The sequence below is a fragment of the Delphinus delphis genome, chromosome 11 (assembly GCF_949987515.2).
Source record: "Delphinus delphis chromosome 11, mDelDel1.2, whole genome shotgun sequence".
NCBI lineage: Eukaryota > Metazoa > Chordata > Mammalia > Artiodactyla > Delphinidae > Delphinus > Delphinus delphis.
In genome coordinates, this window is record NC_082693.1 from 40412694 (window position 1) to 40432659 (window position 19966).

Genomic DNA, 19966 nt, shown 5'->3' on the forward strand with positions numbered 1-19966 from the left:
GTCAATGCTTGTAGGTTCTCTCTGAGAGATATAAGGCTTATTCTTTAATACGTTAGTCTGTCTAGAGAGATCCATCACATTAATTTTATTGCTTTAGCCCTGCACTAAAGTAAATTGCCTTAGGTTTTCTAAGTAATTAACTTACTACTGAAGGTGGGTTGTTTACTGCTAAATCACCAATAGAATTAAATGAAAAATTCTTATGGTGATGATGCTGAATTGCATTATAGTCCCCGAATTGTGCCTAGTATAATCATGGGAATGACAGAGATCTTTTTAGATGTGTGCATCCTTCTGAATAAGTTAATTTTCTTTAGGCCATTAAATGGTTTGATGTATTGTGTCCATGCTAAATGTCATATATAAATCTATCACTTAGTGGCATTGAAAGCGTTAGTCTCCTCTTATTCCTCTGTATTGAATGTCATTATGTATTATAGGTAGCCCTGGTTTACCCCAACAATGATCCAGTCATGTTTATGGTGGCTTTTTATGGATGTCTCCTGGCCGAAGTGATTCCAGTGCCTATAGAGGTACCTCTTACCAGAAAGGTAACATTGCTAAATTTAAGAGAAGGGTAGCCTGATGCGACATGGCAGGCATTGGGTTCTTGGATCAGTTGACTCAGTTACAACATTAAAAAATAGTCTGACCACTTTCTTAAGTACTTAGCTTCACTTTATAAAAACATGAAAGTTGTAGAAAATTTATTTATGAATATTTATAAGTTTCATGAAAATAACCTGTTTTCAACCGAGATAGAATTTTTCTAGTGTTATATATCACGTAAAAGTTATGGGGACATACTTGACTTTTCAACGATTAGCATTTATAAAGAGTACCACTCGGGAATTCCCTGGCGGTCCAGTGGTTAAGACTCGGGCTTTCAGTGCCGTGGACCCGGGTTCAATCCCTGGTCGAGGAACCCACAAGCCACGTGGTACAGCCAACAACAACAAAAAAAATACCACTCTCGGGACTTCCCTGGTGGTGCACTGGTTAAGGTTTTGCCTTCCAGTGTAGGGGGTGTGGGTTTGATCCCTGGTCGGGGAGCCAAGGTCCCACATGCCTTGGGGCCAAAAAAACAAAACATAAAACAGAAGCGATATTGTAACAAATTCAATAAAGACTTTAAAAATGGTCCACATCAAAAAAAATCTTAAAAAAAGAAATACCACTCTTGCTTCAGAGACTATAGATAAGCCACATTTACAATAGGTGAAACCTTTCTGTGAAGGGATTTCCCTTAACTGTATCATAACATCTAGGGCCTCCATTAAGTCGAAGGGCGATGCAGTGATGTTGTGTTACTACTCTGGGGTACAGAATTTACTTTGACCACACATCCGTCCTACTAAAATAAGCATATGTGGCAGATGTCAAAGTTTAACTGAATGATTTCTCCATGAGCTGTTTGACCCTAATTTTCTTGTGCAGTTTATTATTGGGAGTTGATGGTGAAGACAAATATGGTAGAGACTATGGATTTATAAGAAAAAAATTATTTTCTGAAAGGAATAAAAAACTGGGTAGCATCCCTGAAACTCTGGTTGATGGGTATAGTATCTTTAGATTGGTCAGGAAATCATAGGGTTGTTCTTAAATTATTAAGTTGGCAATGTTTATGTGGCTTCATAATGATACTTTTAAGATGAAATTTTAATGGAAATGCTTTAGGCTATCTCTTTTGGTTTCTTCCTCAGCTATTGCTGTAAGGCTTAAATCTACCCCCTTTAAAATAGAATAATAAGGAGTATGTGGACCTGGTTATAACCGTCCATTCACTTTCATTGTAGATTTGTACATTTGATGTCCATTTACATTATTTATTTTGTTCTGACCTGAATTGCTTTGCTTTTGGATTTGGAGGTATGGCTAGGTCAAGACAACTTAACCATGTTCACTTTTATTTCATTTCCTGAGATTAATCTAAGAGAGGAGTGTTGCTGACCGTTCACTAAAATGGTCGCATTTGGCTGGTGGAATTCATCGTTAGCAATGTCAGATTAATAAAATGGGATTTGCACTCAGGAAGTCACTGTGTTGTAGAAATTATTTGGAAGAACATATTGTCACTGGATTTTGACAATTGCCAGATATCAGGGGGTTCCACGAATGTGTCACACAAGTGCCAGAGTGTTACTAAGTGTCAGGTTTGGGCCTTCAGTGTGCTCACGTTCACTCCCCTGCCTTGCTCATTATCTTTTCTCCACAGGATGCTGGAGGGCAGCAGATTGGCTTCTTGCTGGGAAGCTGTGGTATTGCCTTAGCTCTTACCAGTGAAGTTTGTCTAAAGGGATTGCCAAAAACCCAGAATGGAGAAATTGTACAGTTTAAAGGTTAGTAATATTTGTACCTGAATTATCATTTAAAAATTAAAGCTGAGTGCTTTAATTAGTGTTTTAATTTAATAATAGCTAAGTACTTAACATATATTTTCTTATTTAATTCTCACAATCTTATGAAGTAGGTACCATTATTATCCCCATTTTACAGGTGAGGAAAGTAAGACACAAAGAGGTTAAGTAAGTTGCCCAAAGTCACAGCTAATATATGGCAGAGCAGCGATTTGAACCCAGATCTGTCTGATTCCACAGCCCACACCCTTAACCTTTATGCTGATGGTTGGAAAAGCTACCACTCTGTTCACTAAAGCTAAATGCTACATGTAGAGACAGAGGATAGACCCTATCCTCAGTGGACTTCCACTGCCAAATGGACCTCCCAGTTGTTGAGGTAATGTCAAGGCCTGGAATTAGCATGTGGAACGATGGTACTTTCGAAAGAAGGTACAATTGTCTGGTGATTTATCACTAAACACTAATAAAGATATTTTACTGGTTATAAAATGACCTTGATTTGGTCTCTTGATATTTAAAATGACCAATTCATTGTGAACTCCTTTCCTGATGGCTTAGGCAATTCAATTTTTACTTTGGGTTTGATTTAGGTTGGCCCCGGCTCAAATGGGTTGTAACAGATTCCAAGTACCTTTCAAAGCCACCTAAAGACTGGCAACCCCACATCTCACCTGCTGGTACAGAACCAGCATACATTGAGGTAAGTCCTGAGACTAGGATGTACATTCTGACTTTTCCTTTGGCTTCAATTGCTGTCCCACAAAATTTAAAACTAATTTTTTGTAGTGTTAATGTTAGTAGATCCTCCTGGTTTGTTAGATTTCCATCTTTTGGCTTGTAAAATGCCTTATAGTGGCCCTTCTATTCTAATTATTTTGAACATAAATACATATTCAAGAGAAAGACAACAAAGAAATTGATCCTTGTCATATAAGAAAGTTACAAAAGACTTAGAGAAGTTCAGAGGTTTAAGAAATGCTTTACTGGCAGAGATATTTTTCTGCTGCTTTGGGGATGGGAGTGGTGGGGGGTGATGGGAAGCAAGAGACTGGAGAATTGAGGAGGACAAATAGCTGTGCTTTAAAAGAACAAATTTAGGGCTTCCCTGGTGGCGTAGTGGTTGAGAGTCCGCCTGCCGATGCAGGGGACACGGGTTCGTGCCCCGGTCTGGGAAGATCCCACATGCCGCGGAGCGACTGGGCCCGTGAGCCATGGCCGCTGAGACTGCGCGTCCGGAGCCTGTGCTCCGCAACGGGAGAGGCCACAGCAGTGAGAGGCCCGCATACCGAAAAAAAAAAAAAAGAACAAATTTAACAGATAAAGAGCAAGAAGAAACAGATGGCTAGAGGGTTTGGTATTGAATGTTAGTGTAGGAACTTGACTGATTGATAACATAATTCAGTTGAGGGATTAAGTCCTACTGCATACCAGGCACCAGGCCAAGTGCTTTATTTTTTTTTATTTTTACTTTTTTAAAATTTATTTATTTTTGGCTGTGTTGGGTCTTCGTTGCTGCGCGTGGGCTTTCTCTAGTTGCGGCGAGCAGGGGCTCCTCTTTGTTGCAGTGTGCGGGCTTCTCATTGCAGTGGCTTCTCTTGTTGCGGAGCACGGGCTCTAGGCACACAGGCTTCAGTAGTTGCAGCACACGGGCTCAGTAGTTGTGGCTCGTGGGCTCTAGAGCACAGGCTCAGTAGTTGTAGCGCACAGGGCTTAGTTGCTCCGCGGCATGTGGAATCTTCCCAGACCAGGGCTCCAACCCGTGTCCCCTGCATTGGCAGACGGATTCTAAACCTGCACCACCAGGGAAGCCCAGGCCAAGTGCTTTATATGCATTATCTCAGTCAGTCCTCACAAGTACCCTGTGAGGTGGGGGGCTGTTATTAAACCTGCTTAGTACCTGAGGAGACTAAGACTTTAACTTGAGTAACCAACCAAAGTTTGTCTAAAACCTTTGACTTGAAGTTGACAGAGCTCGGACTCAAACTCATACCTGATTCACTCTCAAAGCTATGTCCTTGAGTACTCTGCATCTTGCTTGAGACATATTAGTAAATGCTGACCAACTGTTTGCTAAATTAATGAATAAACATCCATAAATTTTAAAAAAAAGTTTGGGGAAAAAAATCCACCCAACTTGAGCCCTGTAGTGATAACTTTGGCTATAAAAGGGAAGAGAGTGGGCAGTAGCTTTGAGGCAACGTGGATCGAAGGAGGATTGCTTTTAAAGATGGAAGGGATCTGGGTACATTTAAATGACAGAGAAGTAAACAGGCGATTAAAATACCACATTTAGCAGTCAGCTCTCAATCCATATCATCTCCCAGTGATGACATGGTTCACCCCTTCATCCCCCTTAAAACTGCTCACTGGCTTCCCTGACTACTGACTGACCACTCCTTTTCACTCTTCTTTATTGGTTCTTCCTAAAAGGTAAAGTGCCCTTCATTCTGTGGCCCCTGCTTAGCTCTCTGACCTCATGTAGAACTACTGTCCTCTACATTTCTATGCTTCTGCTATTCTGAATTAACTTGCAGTTTTCACTTGGGACCCTCTTATTACCCACAGGACATTGCTAGTGAGTTTCAAGTATCCTGTGGGTAATAAGGAGCTTTTAAAGGGTTGTCAGCAGAAGAGTGACAAGAATAAATATGTTGTTAAAAGATTTATCTGTTTGGTGGAGTTAAGAAGGGAAATGGGGAGCTTTCACAGTTATCCAGGTGAGCCCAAGTTCATGGTGATGGGGATGGAGAAAAGTGGTTGGATGGAATTGAGATACAGTAAGAAATAGAAGAGACAGGACTTAGTGACTAACTCTGGAGAGGGCAGAGGCAAGAAAGACACTTGGGTTTCTGACTTGGGCAGCTGGATAGATGATGGATGGCATCCTTCGCTAAGACAGGAAGTACAGCAAGAAAAGTTTTCATGGGCGAAAGGTAGAGGGGTGGTGTTGGCTGCGTTTCACAGGAGTACGGGTCATTCGAGGGGAAGGGTTGACCCTCTGAGTCTGGATCTCTGGAGAGAGGTCTGGACTGGAAGTAGAGAATTGGGAGTCATCAGGAATGTGGTACCCTGATGAATTAAAGTGAAAAGAGAAGAGGAAGAACAGAACGTTCAGGGAATGCCAACATTCAAGGGATGGGCAGAGAAAGTGGAGGGAAAGGACAGAGAGAGAGAATATTGAATAGGAAGGGGAGTATCACAAAAGCCAAGGAAGGAGAAAGTGTCAAGAAAGGAGGTGTCAGATATTACAGAAAGGTCTGATAAAGTAACGTATGCAATATGTGCTTTTGATTTAACAATAAAAATGTGACTGATCTTGGTAAAAAGCAACTTGAATGGAGCATCGAGGTAAAAGCAAAATTATAGCTGATTGATTTGGAGGAGTGAATAGGCCATTTCCCAGTCTCCCCTCCCAGCCGGGGACAGGGACCACACTTGCACACCTTTAGCTCTTGCTCTTGCCGTGTATTTGATACTGTGCTTCTGTTAACACGGCTGAAGTCACATGTTTGTTTTAGCTTCTTTAGCAGCCACTTCACACTGACGACTAATTAAACTTTTAAGAATTTTTCACACATACTTTCGCTGAGCTTTGACATTACCCAGTCCTATCTTTGTGTGATTAGAGTTTGGGGCCCAAGTGCGTAGCCTCAGATATTTATATGAAATGTTAAATTCAGCCCATCGTCATGGCTTTTCGGGGTTTCGTTTTTGGATTCTAATTTTGTCATTTGAAATAACCCATTTTGTTGTTTCTTGTGTTTTTGTTTTTGTGTTTTTTTTTCTAGTATAAAACAAGCAAAGAAGGGAGTGTAATGGGAGTTACAGTGTCCCGCCTTGCAATGCTGTCTCACTGCCAAGCTCTGTCGCAGGCCTGCAATTATTCTGAAGGTCAGACTTCACCCCGTGACTGCCTGCACTGTGAGCTCAGATCTGTGTGACTTCGCGCAGAGCACTCGGCGGCTGGACTCCAGTTAATGACCGCATTCAGAGGGAAATGTTCTAAGACACATTCTTGGCTTGCTTTCTTCTTTTTCACAAATATGCTGTGATTTAAAGAAGCTAGAATTCTGGGCAAACCAAATATGTAAAGCATGATTTCTAGAGTGCAGAAATAGAAAACTAATTAAAACCATGTGCTTATTAGCCGCGGAATGTCAGGTACCTCCATCTCCCCATGCGTTAGAGCTGCCACCAGCTGTATGGAGTTAGAGTCAAAGAAATTCTGCTACCAAAAAACACAAATTAAAACACAAAAATGTATTCTGGGTTGTTGGACTTTAGATGTGTTGATATATATTGTGTAATGACTTCCCCTTAGAATGTTCTTCACAATATTAATTTTTTCAGTGTTTTATTTTCCTTTCATAGAATGAAACAAGTTAATACATGCTCATTATAGCAGCATTACAGAGCTGCATTCTTGTCTGGTTAAAAATATATATGTGTGTGTAATGAAATCAAAATGCCAACAAATGCAGTTGATTATTATATAATACATTCATATAATGGGTTATACGCTGAGGTATTAAAACTCATGTTCTTGAATATTAAAGATTGTTTCAGTATATCATTGAGTGGAAACAAATTAGATACAGAGCAGTATGTACCAACTTTGTTAGTCAAGTATCTGTCTCTATATAAGCATTATAAGTATATAAGCTTAGAATTATATGTGCATGTATGTAGATATAATATATAGATATATACATACACCAACATTTTTTGTTTTCTCTAGGAAGTATAATTTTTTACATATGCTTGTGAAACTTCCAAAGTTTCTAAAACAAACATGTGTTCCTCATATAATTAGGAAAAAATTATTATCTTGAAGACAGTGCCAAAGTCAAGGAATTCCAAACTCATTGTTTCTTCTGTGACCACGTCACCCTGTGATCAGTCCCCCAGCCAATTTGAGGGTACCCTCAAGTAATTAGAAGACCCTGAGAACTTTTAGTGGTTTCTTTAAAAGTACCAAATCAGTTGTTTAATAGAGGCAAGTGACATAATTTTGCTACTTAACACTAAAGATGATTTCCTTGTGTTTTTTCCTATTTTTTTCTATTTTAGGGGAAACAGTAGTAAATGTTTTAGACTTTAAGAAGGATGCGGGGCTGTGGCATGGCATGTTTGCGGTAAGCTACACAGAATCGAGGCCTTTAGTGTAAATTGTGCTTATGATTCAGGTCACTGTGTGTGCTGTGTAACCACAGCATCACTCAGTGCTTGTTTGAAATGTAAGCCCCTAAAAGATCAGTAGTATTTTCCCGGGGAATTTGATTTTGTGATACGAATGGTAATTTTTTTAAAGGAGAATGTAATTCTGTTTTTTCTTCATTGTGTGGTTGGGTATACCTTTCACATAATAGTATATAGGAGAACTTAGGATCAAAAATCCTTTAAATATCTGCTATGATGACTCAAAGCTTAAAAATTTCTACAAATGGCTATATGTTTATTTATAATTTTCAAAAAACTATGAGAGTCACCTCTTCTCTTTTCTGAAGAAAAGATTACTTAAATATATCTGGAACTTTGCAACTGTGTTTAATAATATCTAACCTTTCCATTGGACAAAATGTCTTGAATGAGTCCATGCTGCAATGAAAGAGTAGAATAACAAGGTAGATGAGACTGCTTTCCATAATAGAGGAACAGGTACCATCCTAAGGGAGTTAGAAAAAGGTGACTTCCTCCCAGCTGTGGCCTCAATTTTTATGGAAGAGGTGACAGTTGAGTTGGACTAAAAAATGGGTAAGATGTAGCCATATAGAGATGTTTGGGGGGTGGAAGTAGAAGGGGGGACATTTCAAGTGGGAAAAGCTACATACGGAGCATGCTGATTAGGAGGGGAGAGAGGAGAGATACAGTATCCTACAGTTGAAAGAACCTTTGAGAGTATCTCATCACACATGGCAGGAGTCAGAGAAAGAGTAGGAAATGAAGCATGGGGAAGAGGAGCGGTTTCCCTTTTCTCCCAGGACCCCTCAAATTAGTAAAAAAAAAAAAAAAAACCCTTATTCCTTGAGCATACATGCTTTCTTGCTCTTTTCTAAAGTCCTTCCCATTTTGTTTTTTTTTTATCAGCGGTTAAGAAACCCTTGTGAGGAGTTAGAGGGAATCTTCTCTCTCCGATACACAGAGCAAGATAGGGACACGTGTGAAGAATTAGTTATACACACCATTCTTTCCCTGAAATCCAAAAGTTTGTCACCATAGGTAGAAACTTGGGGGAGGGAGGAAAAAGAGGTTTACAGTGGTATTTTGGTATCTTTGGGCCACTTGGGTGGTGAACAAAATGGCTAGTCTAAGTACCAAGACTTAACTACTCTGTCAGGCTGGGTCTCTGTGGGGACAGGGGGTCCTGGGTATGTTCGGTCTGGGTGGCAGGAGAGACACCAAATTGCATAACCCCCTTAGGTTACTCAGCTTTATCTACCCCAACACCTAACGGGTCTGGGCAGGACCTCCGGTAAGCGACAGGGAAACGTTGATTTCTTGCTTTGTAAGACCCAGCCCTTGGTGGTATGTGGCAAGCATAAACATGATGAAAGCGCTCAGAGGGTTAGAGAGCAGTTTGGCAGTTCTCTGTTCAGTGGTAAAGGCACACATCCTATGACTCAGCAGTACAAATTTTCTGTACCTACCCTAGAGACACACTTACACACGTGCCAGGGAAATGAGTATAAATATGTTCCTTGAAACATTGTTTGTAATTGCAAAAAAAAATCTGTCAATAATAGGGAAATGCCCAAATAAATTGTGGTACAGTCATACTATAGAATACTATGCAGCAGGTCCAAAAAATTGTATAGATCTCTTATACTGATGGACATAGATTTAGCGCTAGAACAATTTAAGTGAAAAAAAAGCAAGTTGGGGCTTCCCTGGTGGCGCAGTGGTTGAGAGTCCACCTGCCAATGCAGGGGACGCAGGTTCGTGCCCCGGTCCAGGAGGATCCCACATGCCACGGAGCAGCTGGGCCCGTGAGCCATAGACGCTGAGCCTGTGCGTCCGGAGCCTGTGCTCCGCGACGGGAGGGGCCACAACAGTGAGAGGCCCACGTACCACAAAAAAAAAAAAAAGCAAGTTGTAGATATATGTATAGTATGATGCCTTTTATGTTTCTCTGGGGATGAATATATATGTAAATACATGGGAAAAAGACTGGAAGGATCCATGGCAGATTCATAACAATGATTATCTCTGAGGAGGAAAGAAGGGAACCAGGTTTGAGAATAGGTAGCAAAGGAGGCTTCAACCTTATAGTTAATATTTTCAATTTTTTTCAAAGAGCATGTGTTTGAGTATTGTATGGTTAAAATTGTTAACAAAATATCAGTTCAGTTTTAAAATGCTAAGTATGTATTAGGTATTGATTACTTTTTATCTTTCTTTGCTTTTCAGAATGTAATGAATAAGATGCATACAATTAGTGTACCCTACTCTGTTATGAAGACTTGCCCTCTCTCTTGGGTCCAAAGAGTACATGCCCACAAAGGTAGTTACACACAGCATCTAAGCTTTGATTACGTGACTGTTGGCAATTTCAGGGATTTTCAAATTGCTCTTCTAACGACATAATTCTATGCCTTGGTGCCTTGACAGGTTTTAGAGTTTGGTTATTAAAAAATCAGATATGTTGTCTAGTTCATCTCAGTTGATGTCCATTCTTAAGAATTGTGCCTGAATCCGGGCCCTGAATTAGATTTATTGGGTGCTTTGGTGTTCGAAGCTTCCTTGGCTAGGATACAAGGCATGCTTGCAGGTCACAGTGAGCGAGGCGGTCGTGTGTCCAGTCAGTTGCCACTGCCTCAGAGCACCTGGAACAATTTCTTTGAAACCGTTTTTATTTTTCTCTAAGTGAAAATCATGATTCCTAAAATAAGTAAAAATGTTTTTATTATAATATATTAATACCTACCAAATTTAACATGTGTGTATTGACTTTGTCTCTTTTGCATTTATAGCCAAGGTTGCTTTAGTAAAATGCCGAGACTTGCACTGGGCTATGATGGCACATCGGGACCAACGAGATGTGAGCTTGAGCTCCCTCCGCATGTTGATTGTGACTGACGGAGCTAATCCCTGTGAGTGTTTCTAGAGTGTCAGTCTGGGAATATCCTTTCCTTTGGTAGTCTGAGGTTTTCATCCCCTTTCTGTAAGCATTTTTTTTTTTATATCTGTATTGAGAGATAATTCACATACCATAAAACTTGCCCATTTAAAGTACCCTTCAATGGGGGACTTCCCTGGAGGTCCGGTGGTTAAGAATTTGCCTTCCAATGCAGGGGGTGTGGGTTCGATCCCTGGTCGGGGAGCTAAGATCCCACATGCCTCCTGGCCAAAAAACTAAAACATAAAACGACAGAAGCAATATTGTAGCAAATTCAGTAAAGACTTTAAAAATGGTCCACATCAGAAAAAATCTTTTAAAGAATTAAAAAAAATAAAGTACAGTTCAATGGTTTCAGTATATTCACAGAGTTATACGGCTATCACCATTGACCTGAATTTAGAACATCATCCTCCCCAAAAGAGACCCCATACCCATTAGTAGTCACTCCCCATTTCCCATCCTCTGTGCCCTAGCCCTAGGCAACTGCTAATCTACTCCCTGTCTGTATGTTTATCTATTCTGGACATTTCGCATAAATGTAGTCATGCTATATGTGGTCCTTTGTGACTGGCTCCTTTCACTTAGCATGTTTTCAAGGTCCCTCCATGTTGTAGCCTGTGTCTGTACTTTATTCCTTTATATTGCCATATAATATTCTATTGTATAGATATACTATATTTTATATAGTCATTCATCATTTGATGGATCTGTAAGCTTTTAAAACCACTCCATGCTCACTCATTTAGGTCCTTTCTCTATCATGTAACTAAAAAGAACTATGAGAAGGTAACTTGATAGAGCCAAGTGTCTGGACTTTATGTAAATTCCCTGTCACCAAATCTAAGGAGTTTGCGAAAGCTTTTAGAGATCTTACTGTGTTGCCTGCTTTTCCTGACAAGCATAAACATCTTGAGCCTCCACAGGGTAGAATCAGGTAAAGCATTGGATACTACTGTGTTCTTTGTCATCGTGGATTTTTGTCGGTAGTCACAATGATCATCTTGGTATAAAACACAGTCCTGGGACTGACCTTAGTAAGAAACAAGTCAGAGAATACATGAACAGGATGGAACTAAGCCAGAGTACTAGTAATGCACTGGCTAAACTGCAGTAGTTACTTCAGGAAGAGTTGCTTGCTTCCGAACTGGCCACCTGTTGCCTGCGGTGCATCTCTGCTATTGATTGGGCAGTTTGGTAGGAGCAGCCTTATTTTAAGTTGTAACTTTCAATAGTGTCACTGACCTTTCATGGGCTAGATGAGCATTTGTTCATCCTTGAAACCTATCAACCATTTCACAGGCACAGTAAAATATTTGCATGGAATTGATGATGTACAGATGTGTCGGCTTTCTGTTCTTTACCAGTTTCCTGCAATAATGAAAATCATGTTTGCAGTTTTCAAGTTGATCTGTTTCAACTCCTCAGGGTCTGTGTCATCCTGTGATGCCTTCCTGAGTCTGTTCCAAAGCCATGGTCTGAAACCTGAGGCCATCTGTCCGTGTGCTACTTCTGCCGAAGCCATGACTGTTGCAATCCGCAGGTATCGTTCAGAATGTTGGTGCTCTTGATGTATGTTACAACTCTGATCAAATGTGCAGAATGGACCAGGTGATGACAAGGGGTGTGATCTAATTTTCTGCTTCATAATCCTGAAAGTGAAAATGACTTTGTAAAGCAGTTTGAAGCATCTCATTTATTTTTCCCACTCTTGCCCTAAGTGTAACTGGTAAACTGAAATTTTACTTCAGTTATTAACATCTCGTATTTGTGAATTAGTTCTTTTTCTGTCTTGTTTTGCCCTTCAGAATCCTTAGTTAGCATCTTAGACTACAAGTAGACTGTTCTTGATTGTAGCTTATATATGCAAAGTACCTATATAGAGAGTACACCCAAGCCAGTATATTCCTTTTATTTATTTATTTTTTAATTGAAGTATAGTTGATTTAGTGTTGTGTCAGTCTCTGCTGTACAGCAAAGTGACTTGGTTATACACATATATCCCTTCTTTTTTTTTTTTAATACAGTAGGACCTTGTTGTTTATCCATTCTAAATGTAATAGTTTGCATCTACCAACCCCAAACTCCCAGTCCATCCCGCTCCCTCCCCGTCCCCCTTGCAAGCCAGTATATTCTTAACAACTGATTAAAATTTACTTTTTCCATCTGAATGAAAGTTCACCATGCTTTGCACATGTAAATTAGATTAACTTGGCATGTTTTGGGTAGAGAAAAATGCGGATTTTTGTGTGTATGCTATCCAGAGGAAATTTCCTTTCCTACATGTTCATACTTTTCTCTTAGTATCATTTTATTTGCCAAATTTCATGAGTTTATTTTGTTTTCAGGCCTGGAGTCCCAGGGGCCCCTTTGCCGGGAAGAGCCATTCTCTCCATGAATGGATTGAGCTATGGGGTAATACGGGTCAATACTGAAGATAAAAATTCAGCACTGACGGTTCAGGATGTGGGACATGTAATGCCCGGGGGTGAGTTCTCAGGGGCATCATTTGGTGTTTCATGAAGATTCGTCTTTAGAGATAGTGGAGCCTGATAAAGTATGAGATCCAAAACCAGGAATCCAAAATCTAATACTAAGTAACTTAATTTCAAAAAGCCTCTCTAAGAGTTAAGCGATTCTAATCATACTTATTTCCGGCAGAAATTGGATGATTTAATTGTGAATGTTTCAGTTACAGTTGTTCACATGGAAAGCTAAGTACTGAGTGATACTAAAGTTGTCCGGTTTTCACTGTAATTGCCAAGACGATGGGCTGGCAGAAAGTTAAGAGTACATTGCTTCCTGCGTGTTTGAATTTGATCTGTGTAAGGGTATTTTAATTTAACCTGTTTCTTTGGACTTTGCAGTCATTTTGAATAAGTCACTGTCTTTAAAAGCTTCGGTCTGCATCTATTGTATGTTTTTATTTGCTGAATTTAAAAAATTCTTTATTATCGGGTGAAAGGTGGAAATTTCAGATATACCTATGTAGCATCAGGTCTGGTTTTAACATTCCTGTTTGGTATTCTCACTTAATGCCGCTCAGTGAATGTAAAACTTTCGTGGGTTCATAAGGATGAGACTGTTTTTTCGAAGGTTTTCCAGACTGTCCCTTGACTATACTTTCTGTACACTAGGAATGATGTGCATTGTGAGACCCGATGGACCTCCCCAACTCTGCAAAACAGATGAAATTGGAGAAATCTGTGTCAGCTCCAGAACAGGAGGCATGATGTACTTTGGGCTTGCTGGTGTGACGAAAAATACATTTGAGGTACGTGACATTAAAGTTTCATGGGGAACGTGTTGCGTGAGGTCAGTGTCACTAAGGCAGCTGAGCGGGCTGATAGGAAATAGCACAGCGTAGCTGTTGGGAGTGTGTGCTCCAGAGGTAGACTGCCCGAGGTCCAGCCCTGACTGCCATGCACTAGTTGAGCTGCTTAACCTCTCTGTGCCCCAATTTCCTTCTTTTTAAAATGTGAGTAATGATAGTATCTACCATAGGAACGTTGTGAGAACTAAATGAGTTAATGTTTATAGAGTGCTTAGACCAGTACCTGGCACACAGGAAGCGCCCTTGTTTATCTCTTACATATATAAAGAGTAAGAGGCCTCACAGAAATTCACCCTGGTGAATGTGCCATGGTTTGAGCGTATAAGACCCAAAATTTAGTTCTGAGAGTGCAGTGAGAATGGATCCATCTCTCAAGAGTAGGCTCGAGTTAACCACGCTTGTAAAGACTAATGTAAACCAGAATGCCAGCTTCCTAATGAAAAATGAAAACCTGGCTTGTCACGGGGGCAGATTGTTGCCGTTATTCAGTCTTTCAGTGAGAGAAATATTTATTGAGCACCTTCTGCATGTCTGGCACTATTCTCCATGCTTGTGGTACATCAGGAAAATACATAAAACTCAAATAGCTCATATTTCAGTGGAACTAGCACATCGTTTTTCTGAAGGCAGTTCTGCATGTGAAGCCAAATTGTAATGAAAGTTTGCCTGGTGAGCCTGGAAATCAGAACAGGCATAATTAATTGTCTGTATTTCCTAATTGGGATTAACCTGCCTCGAGGTACCTTTTAGGGAAAAGAGAACTCCAGTTTATGGGCCATGTCCCCTTCACACTAGACAGGGCTTATATGACCACTGCCAATTTTCAGTCTTTGAGCTTCCCTTTTCTATAACTTAGACTAGTGGTTCTCAGTCTCAATATGGCAGGGCACATCTGTCTACCATCCCATTTGAAAATCAGTGCATGTAATTATGTAATAATAGATGTAAATGGCAGGAGAGTGTTATCTATATGTGTGGTGTGATGTGGTGGCTCAAAAAGGCTCCATCATCTATGTTTATACAGCCTAAAATGGCATAATATATATTATTAAATGTCTATTATTACCACCACCACCACCACCATCATCATCATCATCATCATCATCACTACCATCACCATCACTATCACTACTACATTCTTGGCCTACCTTCAAAAGTTGTGACCAATTCATAAACTCTTAAAGCACATGCTTACTGCCATTCTCTTGGTTTACTTTCACAGGTGACTAATTATCTCTGCTGAGTTTTTATACATTTTACTAATTTTAATCTCACCTTATTTCTCTTTTAAGTGCTTGGACTACATATGTTTCCAATATCTGAGTTTTCTTCATTGCATTTTCCTTATATAAATAAGATCTTCAAGCAGTGTTTGAAGATACTAATAATATTTTATTACGTTGCCTCCCCTGGGAGGGCAAGTGCCTAGCTAAAATTCTCAGATTTGTTACTAAGCTGCTAGGTCCATAGTGATGAAGAAATTTTGAAATCTGCAGGATAAATTTAATGACAGTGAAGTACAATAATAATACTAACCAAAAAAGGAGAAGAAAACTGTTGCACTGGTTTTGCAAATTAAAGTTTCTCATATTTTTCTTACTGGATTCTTATATTTAAACCCTGAGAGAATTTTTCAATGTGGTTAACACTTCACTAGAACAAAAGATCTAAAAATGGCTGCTTAGAAAATAAAAGTGTATTTTAAAAATAAGCTACTGGTAGGGAATTCCCTGGCGGTCCAGTGGTTAGGACTCCTTGCTTTCACTGCTGAGGGCCCAGGTTCATTCCCTGGTTGGGGAACTAAGATCTCACAAGCCGCGTGGTGCAGCTAGGAGAAAAAAAAAAAAAAGCTTCTGGTGAGAAAAACTTTGCAACACATATGAATGCAAAGAGCTAATTTTCCATCGTCATCTCTTACTAGCTATTTGATATGAGGCAAATGAAACTCTGTGCCTTTCTCATCTGTAAAATGAAAATATTCTGTTTCATAGGGTTTTCTTGAGAATTAACTGTATTTACACCCATGCCTGGTACATGATAACCATTTTATAAATGTTAGCTCTTGTTATAGTTGTTCCCTGTGTAAAAAAAGAAATCTTAAAAATTAAAGGGAAAAATCCAATCAAATAGAAATAATAGACAGGAGACATGACTAGGCTATTCATAAAAGTAATACAAATGGCCGGTAAATTAAGGAAAAGAAATATTCATCCATGTTAGTAATAAATAAATGCAGCTAAAATAATAGTGGGATTTCTTTTTTTGCCTACCAGATTGGCAAAGTTTAGAAAAATTGATAACATGTAATATTAGCCAGAGTATGGGAAAAACATTCTAATATGGTATTGGTGGAGTGTAAATTGCTATAATAATTTTGTAGGACAGCCTGTTAAAATTGAAAAGACTCATGCCTTTTGTACAAATGCACAGAAATATGTACAGCAGTATTCAGTAAAGCACTGTTCATATAGTGAAAAATTAGAATGACCTACCTAGCCAGAAAGACTGGTTACATTCTAATAGTGCTGATTCTGATGGTTTCCTGAGTACCGACTCTAGGCCAGGCACTGTGCTTGCATCTACAAATCTATTTATATTCCCTTGATCTTTACCCTAAGCCTGTGATAGGCGTTGAGAGTTCCATTTTATGGCTAAAGAAACTGAGGTATAGAGAAATGCAGGAACCTTCCTAAGGCCCATGTTACTAGTAAGTGGCAAAGACAGACATTGAACTTACATCTGACTCCAAGGGCTATGTTATCTCATTCCCCCATGTGATGGTATATTATAGAACTCTTGTACAAAGAGAGCTAGATTGACTATTACCAACTTGTAAAGGTATCCAAAATATATATACGATATGAAACACATATAATATATGAAAAAGCAAGTTACAAAATAGTATATATAATACGATCCCTTTAAAAAATGCTTAATATGTTACTATGTGAATCTAAAAAAGTCCGGAGAGATAAACAACGAATTATAAATGTTTGTTATGTCTTAAGCAGGTGGGATTACTGGATTCACTATTTTTTATAATTTTAGTTTTCAACAAGCATGTATTACTGTTTTAAATTCTTTTTTTTATTTAAGACTTTTTGAAAATCAAATACTTTTTTTTTTAAGCTAACATTTTCACTTTCTTCCGTCTTTTAGGTGATTCCAGTGAATTCCGCAGGCTCTCCTGTTGGGGATGTACCGTTCATCCGGTCGGGGTTACTGGGGTTTGTAGGGCCAGTAAGTGACACTTGCATATTTGTTTTGGTGCATCTGATCCAAATATTTGTACTTTAGTTCACAGAACAAATTCTTATTAGTCGAAGAGTATTACAGGGCCGCTTAACTTACATTTAGAGCAGTTCCTGTAAAAATGTCATAAAATGAGTAATGTTTATTGTTCCAGTTACCCAAATTCATTTTATTCCTTCAAACTAAGACATTATCTTTTATTTTCAAAACTCTTTTCACTTATTCTTCCTATGTTGCATTGATTTGATTAATATATTTCAGTAAGTTAGAAGAGTGCTGAAAAAGTTAACCTTCAATAGCAAAGGGAAGCCATAATAGTGTACAGATCATTTTCATACAGATTATCAGTACTACACCAGGTGTAACAGTAAATTCTCTGAATGAAAACAATTTGTTTTTCAGCAGGTGGTATTTAGAGGCATTGGGTTTACAGAGACAATTAGGATATAAAACCTGTTCTCAAAGAGCTCACAGTTAGTTTCATGAGCCGGTGAGGAAGGCAGAGAGGCAGAGCATGAAGGGCTTTGCATGACATAATGGGAAGTTTGGATTTTATCTTGTAAGTAATAGACCTTCATTATCATAGTTGAGCCCACATACCTCCCTCCATCTTAATTACCTCCTTACCCTCTGTTTTTTCTCCTCATAACAGTTCAAGTTCTATAAGAAAAGATCTAATTTTATTTTATTTCTTCCCCACCATTTATGGGTGACGGTGGGGTTGAGGACATACCTCTAAGAAAATCACTCTCCTAGAAAGAGACATCTGCACCTACTGTCTTGACTTCTTCACTCAGCACCAAGAAATTCTCAGAGACCCAACTCCTTTTAGCTTCCACTCCACTATTGAGGTCCAAGATGGAGCTCCAGCCATCACATCTGCATTCCAGGAAACAGGACAGAAGAAAGGATGTAGCCCTACTATCTCTTAAGAGAAATTCCCTGAAGCTGCTGAGCAACACTTCTACTTACATCTCGTTGTTCTGAACTAGTCACCTGGCCACACATAGCTGCAAGGGAGGCTGAAATGCATGCCCAGCTAGAAATTCTACTACTGTGAAAGAAATGGAAAAATAGATGTTGGAGGACCAGCAGAGACTGTCTTGTTCTCTTTATTCACTTCCACCGTAGGACTTTTCAGACTGTGTTGAAAATGGCTGATTTTCTTCTGTCTTCTGGGATGACAGAAGGATGGGCCAGTAGCTTCTTGAGACTAGAGATTATGTCTTACTTACAAAGCCTAGTCAGTGTATGGCATTACATTGTGCTTAGTAAATCAATTAGTGACATTCAAATGGAAATGACTACTAGATAATTCAATATATGTAAATGGTCCAAAAATTTAGGAATTCTATAATGAATGGGAAAAGTTAATTTATTTCAAATGGGTCTGGGAAAATTATTGATAAAAATTATATGAAATAATAATAGAATTATTTATACAGCGATGCTTTGAGGACATTGACAGCAGACTTTCCTGCAGCTCGGTTATTTTTTTGGAAAGGAGAGGCTCCTACAATTCCTTAGACCTTTCTTTATTAACTTAGTTCTAATATTACCAGATGGAAACATTACCCTTATAAATCTGAGACATTCATTCTCACATTAAAACTGTTTTACTCTCCTCCTAATTCCAGTGTTAAATGGTCTAACAATTTTCTCCTCTGCATCCATCCCATGAATAAGTACAGAAGATGAACTAATACATAATCATGACTGGGAAAATGAACTGTGCTCATTTGGCATCCTAGTTGCTTTCTTATAAAATTCCTCCATGGGACTTCCCTGGTGGTGCAGTGGTTAAGACTCCACACTTCCACTGCAAGGCACACAGGTTCAGTCCCTGGTCGGGGAACTAGGATCCCAACGTGCCTTGCAGTGCGGCAAAAAAATAAAATAAAATTCCTCCCTAAGAATGAATATGGGGCTTCCCTGGTGGTGCAGTGGTTAAGAATCCACCTGCCAATGCAGGAGACACGGGTTTGAGCCCTGGTCCGGGAACATCCCACACGCCACGGAGCAACTAAGCCCGTGAACCACAGTTACTGAGCCTGCGCTCTGGGGCCTGCGAGCCACAACTACTGAGCCTGTGTGCCTCAACTACTGAAGCTCATACGCCTAGAGCCTGTGCTCCGCAGCAAGAGAAGCCACCCCAGTGAGAAGCCTGCACACTGCAACGGAGAGTAGCCCCCACTCGCTCAACTACAGAAAAGCCCGCGCACAGCAACAAAGACCCAGTGCAGTCAAATATTAATTAATTAATTAATTAATTTAAAAAGAATGAATATGAATGGTTTCCCTTCTTATATACTATTAAGACCGCATTAATTGTAAGATGCCACTGATTCTGAGATGTCGAGATGTGAAACACTTTTTTAGAATCCATAAAATACGATATTTTCTTTCCTACAGTTTTTATGAGATTTATTTCAAGGCAGGAAGTAAAATGTCTGTTTTGCTATTTAAATTATGTAAATCATTGTTACCTTTCAGGGCAGCTTGGTTTTCGTGGTTGGAAAAATGGATGGGTTACTGATGGTTAGTGGTCGAAGACATAATGCTGATGACATTGTTGCTACTGGATTGGCTGTTGAATCAATAAAGACTGTTTATAGAGGAAGGTGAGTAGTACAGAGTTCAAAGGTCAGCACTTCTGGTGGAATCTAAAGATACCTCTGTAGGGTGATTTGAGTTGTATTCTGTAGATGCTGTAGATTAGGTTGTTTTTGATTAAGTGTAGCAGAAACCAGGCTTTGAATATTTATCTTAAAATGTCTGGTTCTTTGGCTATAATTGAGGGGCTGTAACCATATCCTGTATTTCAGGTTTTAATTACTACTGTTTGTTGACTCCTGAAGACTGAGGAGAGATTTCTGAAACACTGAACTTCCTACATTCCTTCAA

The 19966-nt window shown here is 39.4% G+C and overlaps 1 protein-coding gene across 3 annotated transcripts in view; it reads left to right on the top strand.

Moving 5' to 3' along the window:
* The window catches only part of DIP2B (disco interacting protein 2 homolog B), a 232474-nt gene that overhangs the window by 175737 nt on the left and 36771 nt on the right, over positions 1–19966 (top strand). For 2 of the 3 annotated variants that reach the window (XM_060024760.1, XM_060024762.1), the window contains 12 exons: positions 441–551; positions 2216–2339; positions 2951–3060; positions 6149–6251; positions 7431–7495; positions 9768–9861; positions 10331–10450; positions 11905–12019; positions 12825–12964; positions 13614–13750; positions 16970–17050; positions 19556–19683. In XM_060024760.1, coding sequence (XP_059880743.1) covers positions 441–551; positions 2216–2339; positions 2951–3060; positions 6149–6251; positions 7431–7495; positions 9768–9861; positions 10331–10450; positions 11905–12019; positions 12825–12964; positions 13614–13750; positions 16970–17050; positions 19556–19683 — 1328 coding nt within the window. The remainder of the gene's footprint in view (positions 1–440; positions 552–2215; positions 2340–2950; positions 3061–6148; positions 6252–7430; positions 7496–9767; positions 9862–10330; positions 10451–11904; positions 12020–12824; positions 12965–13613; positions 13751–16969; positions 17051–19555; positions 19684–19966) is intronic. The other variant, XM_060024761.1, reaches the window with a different exon arrangement.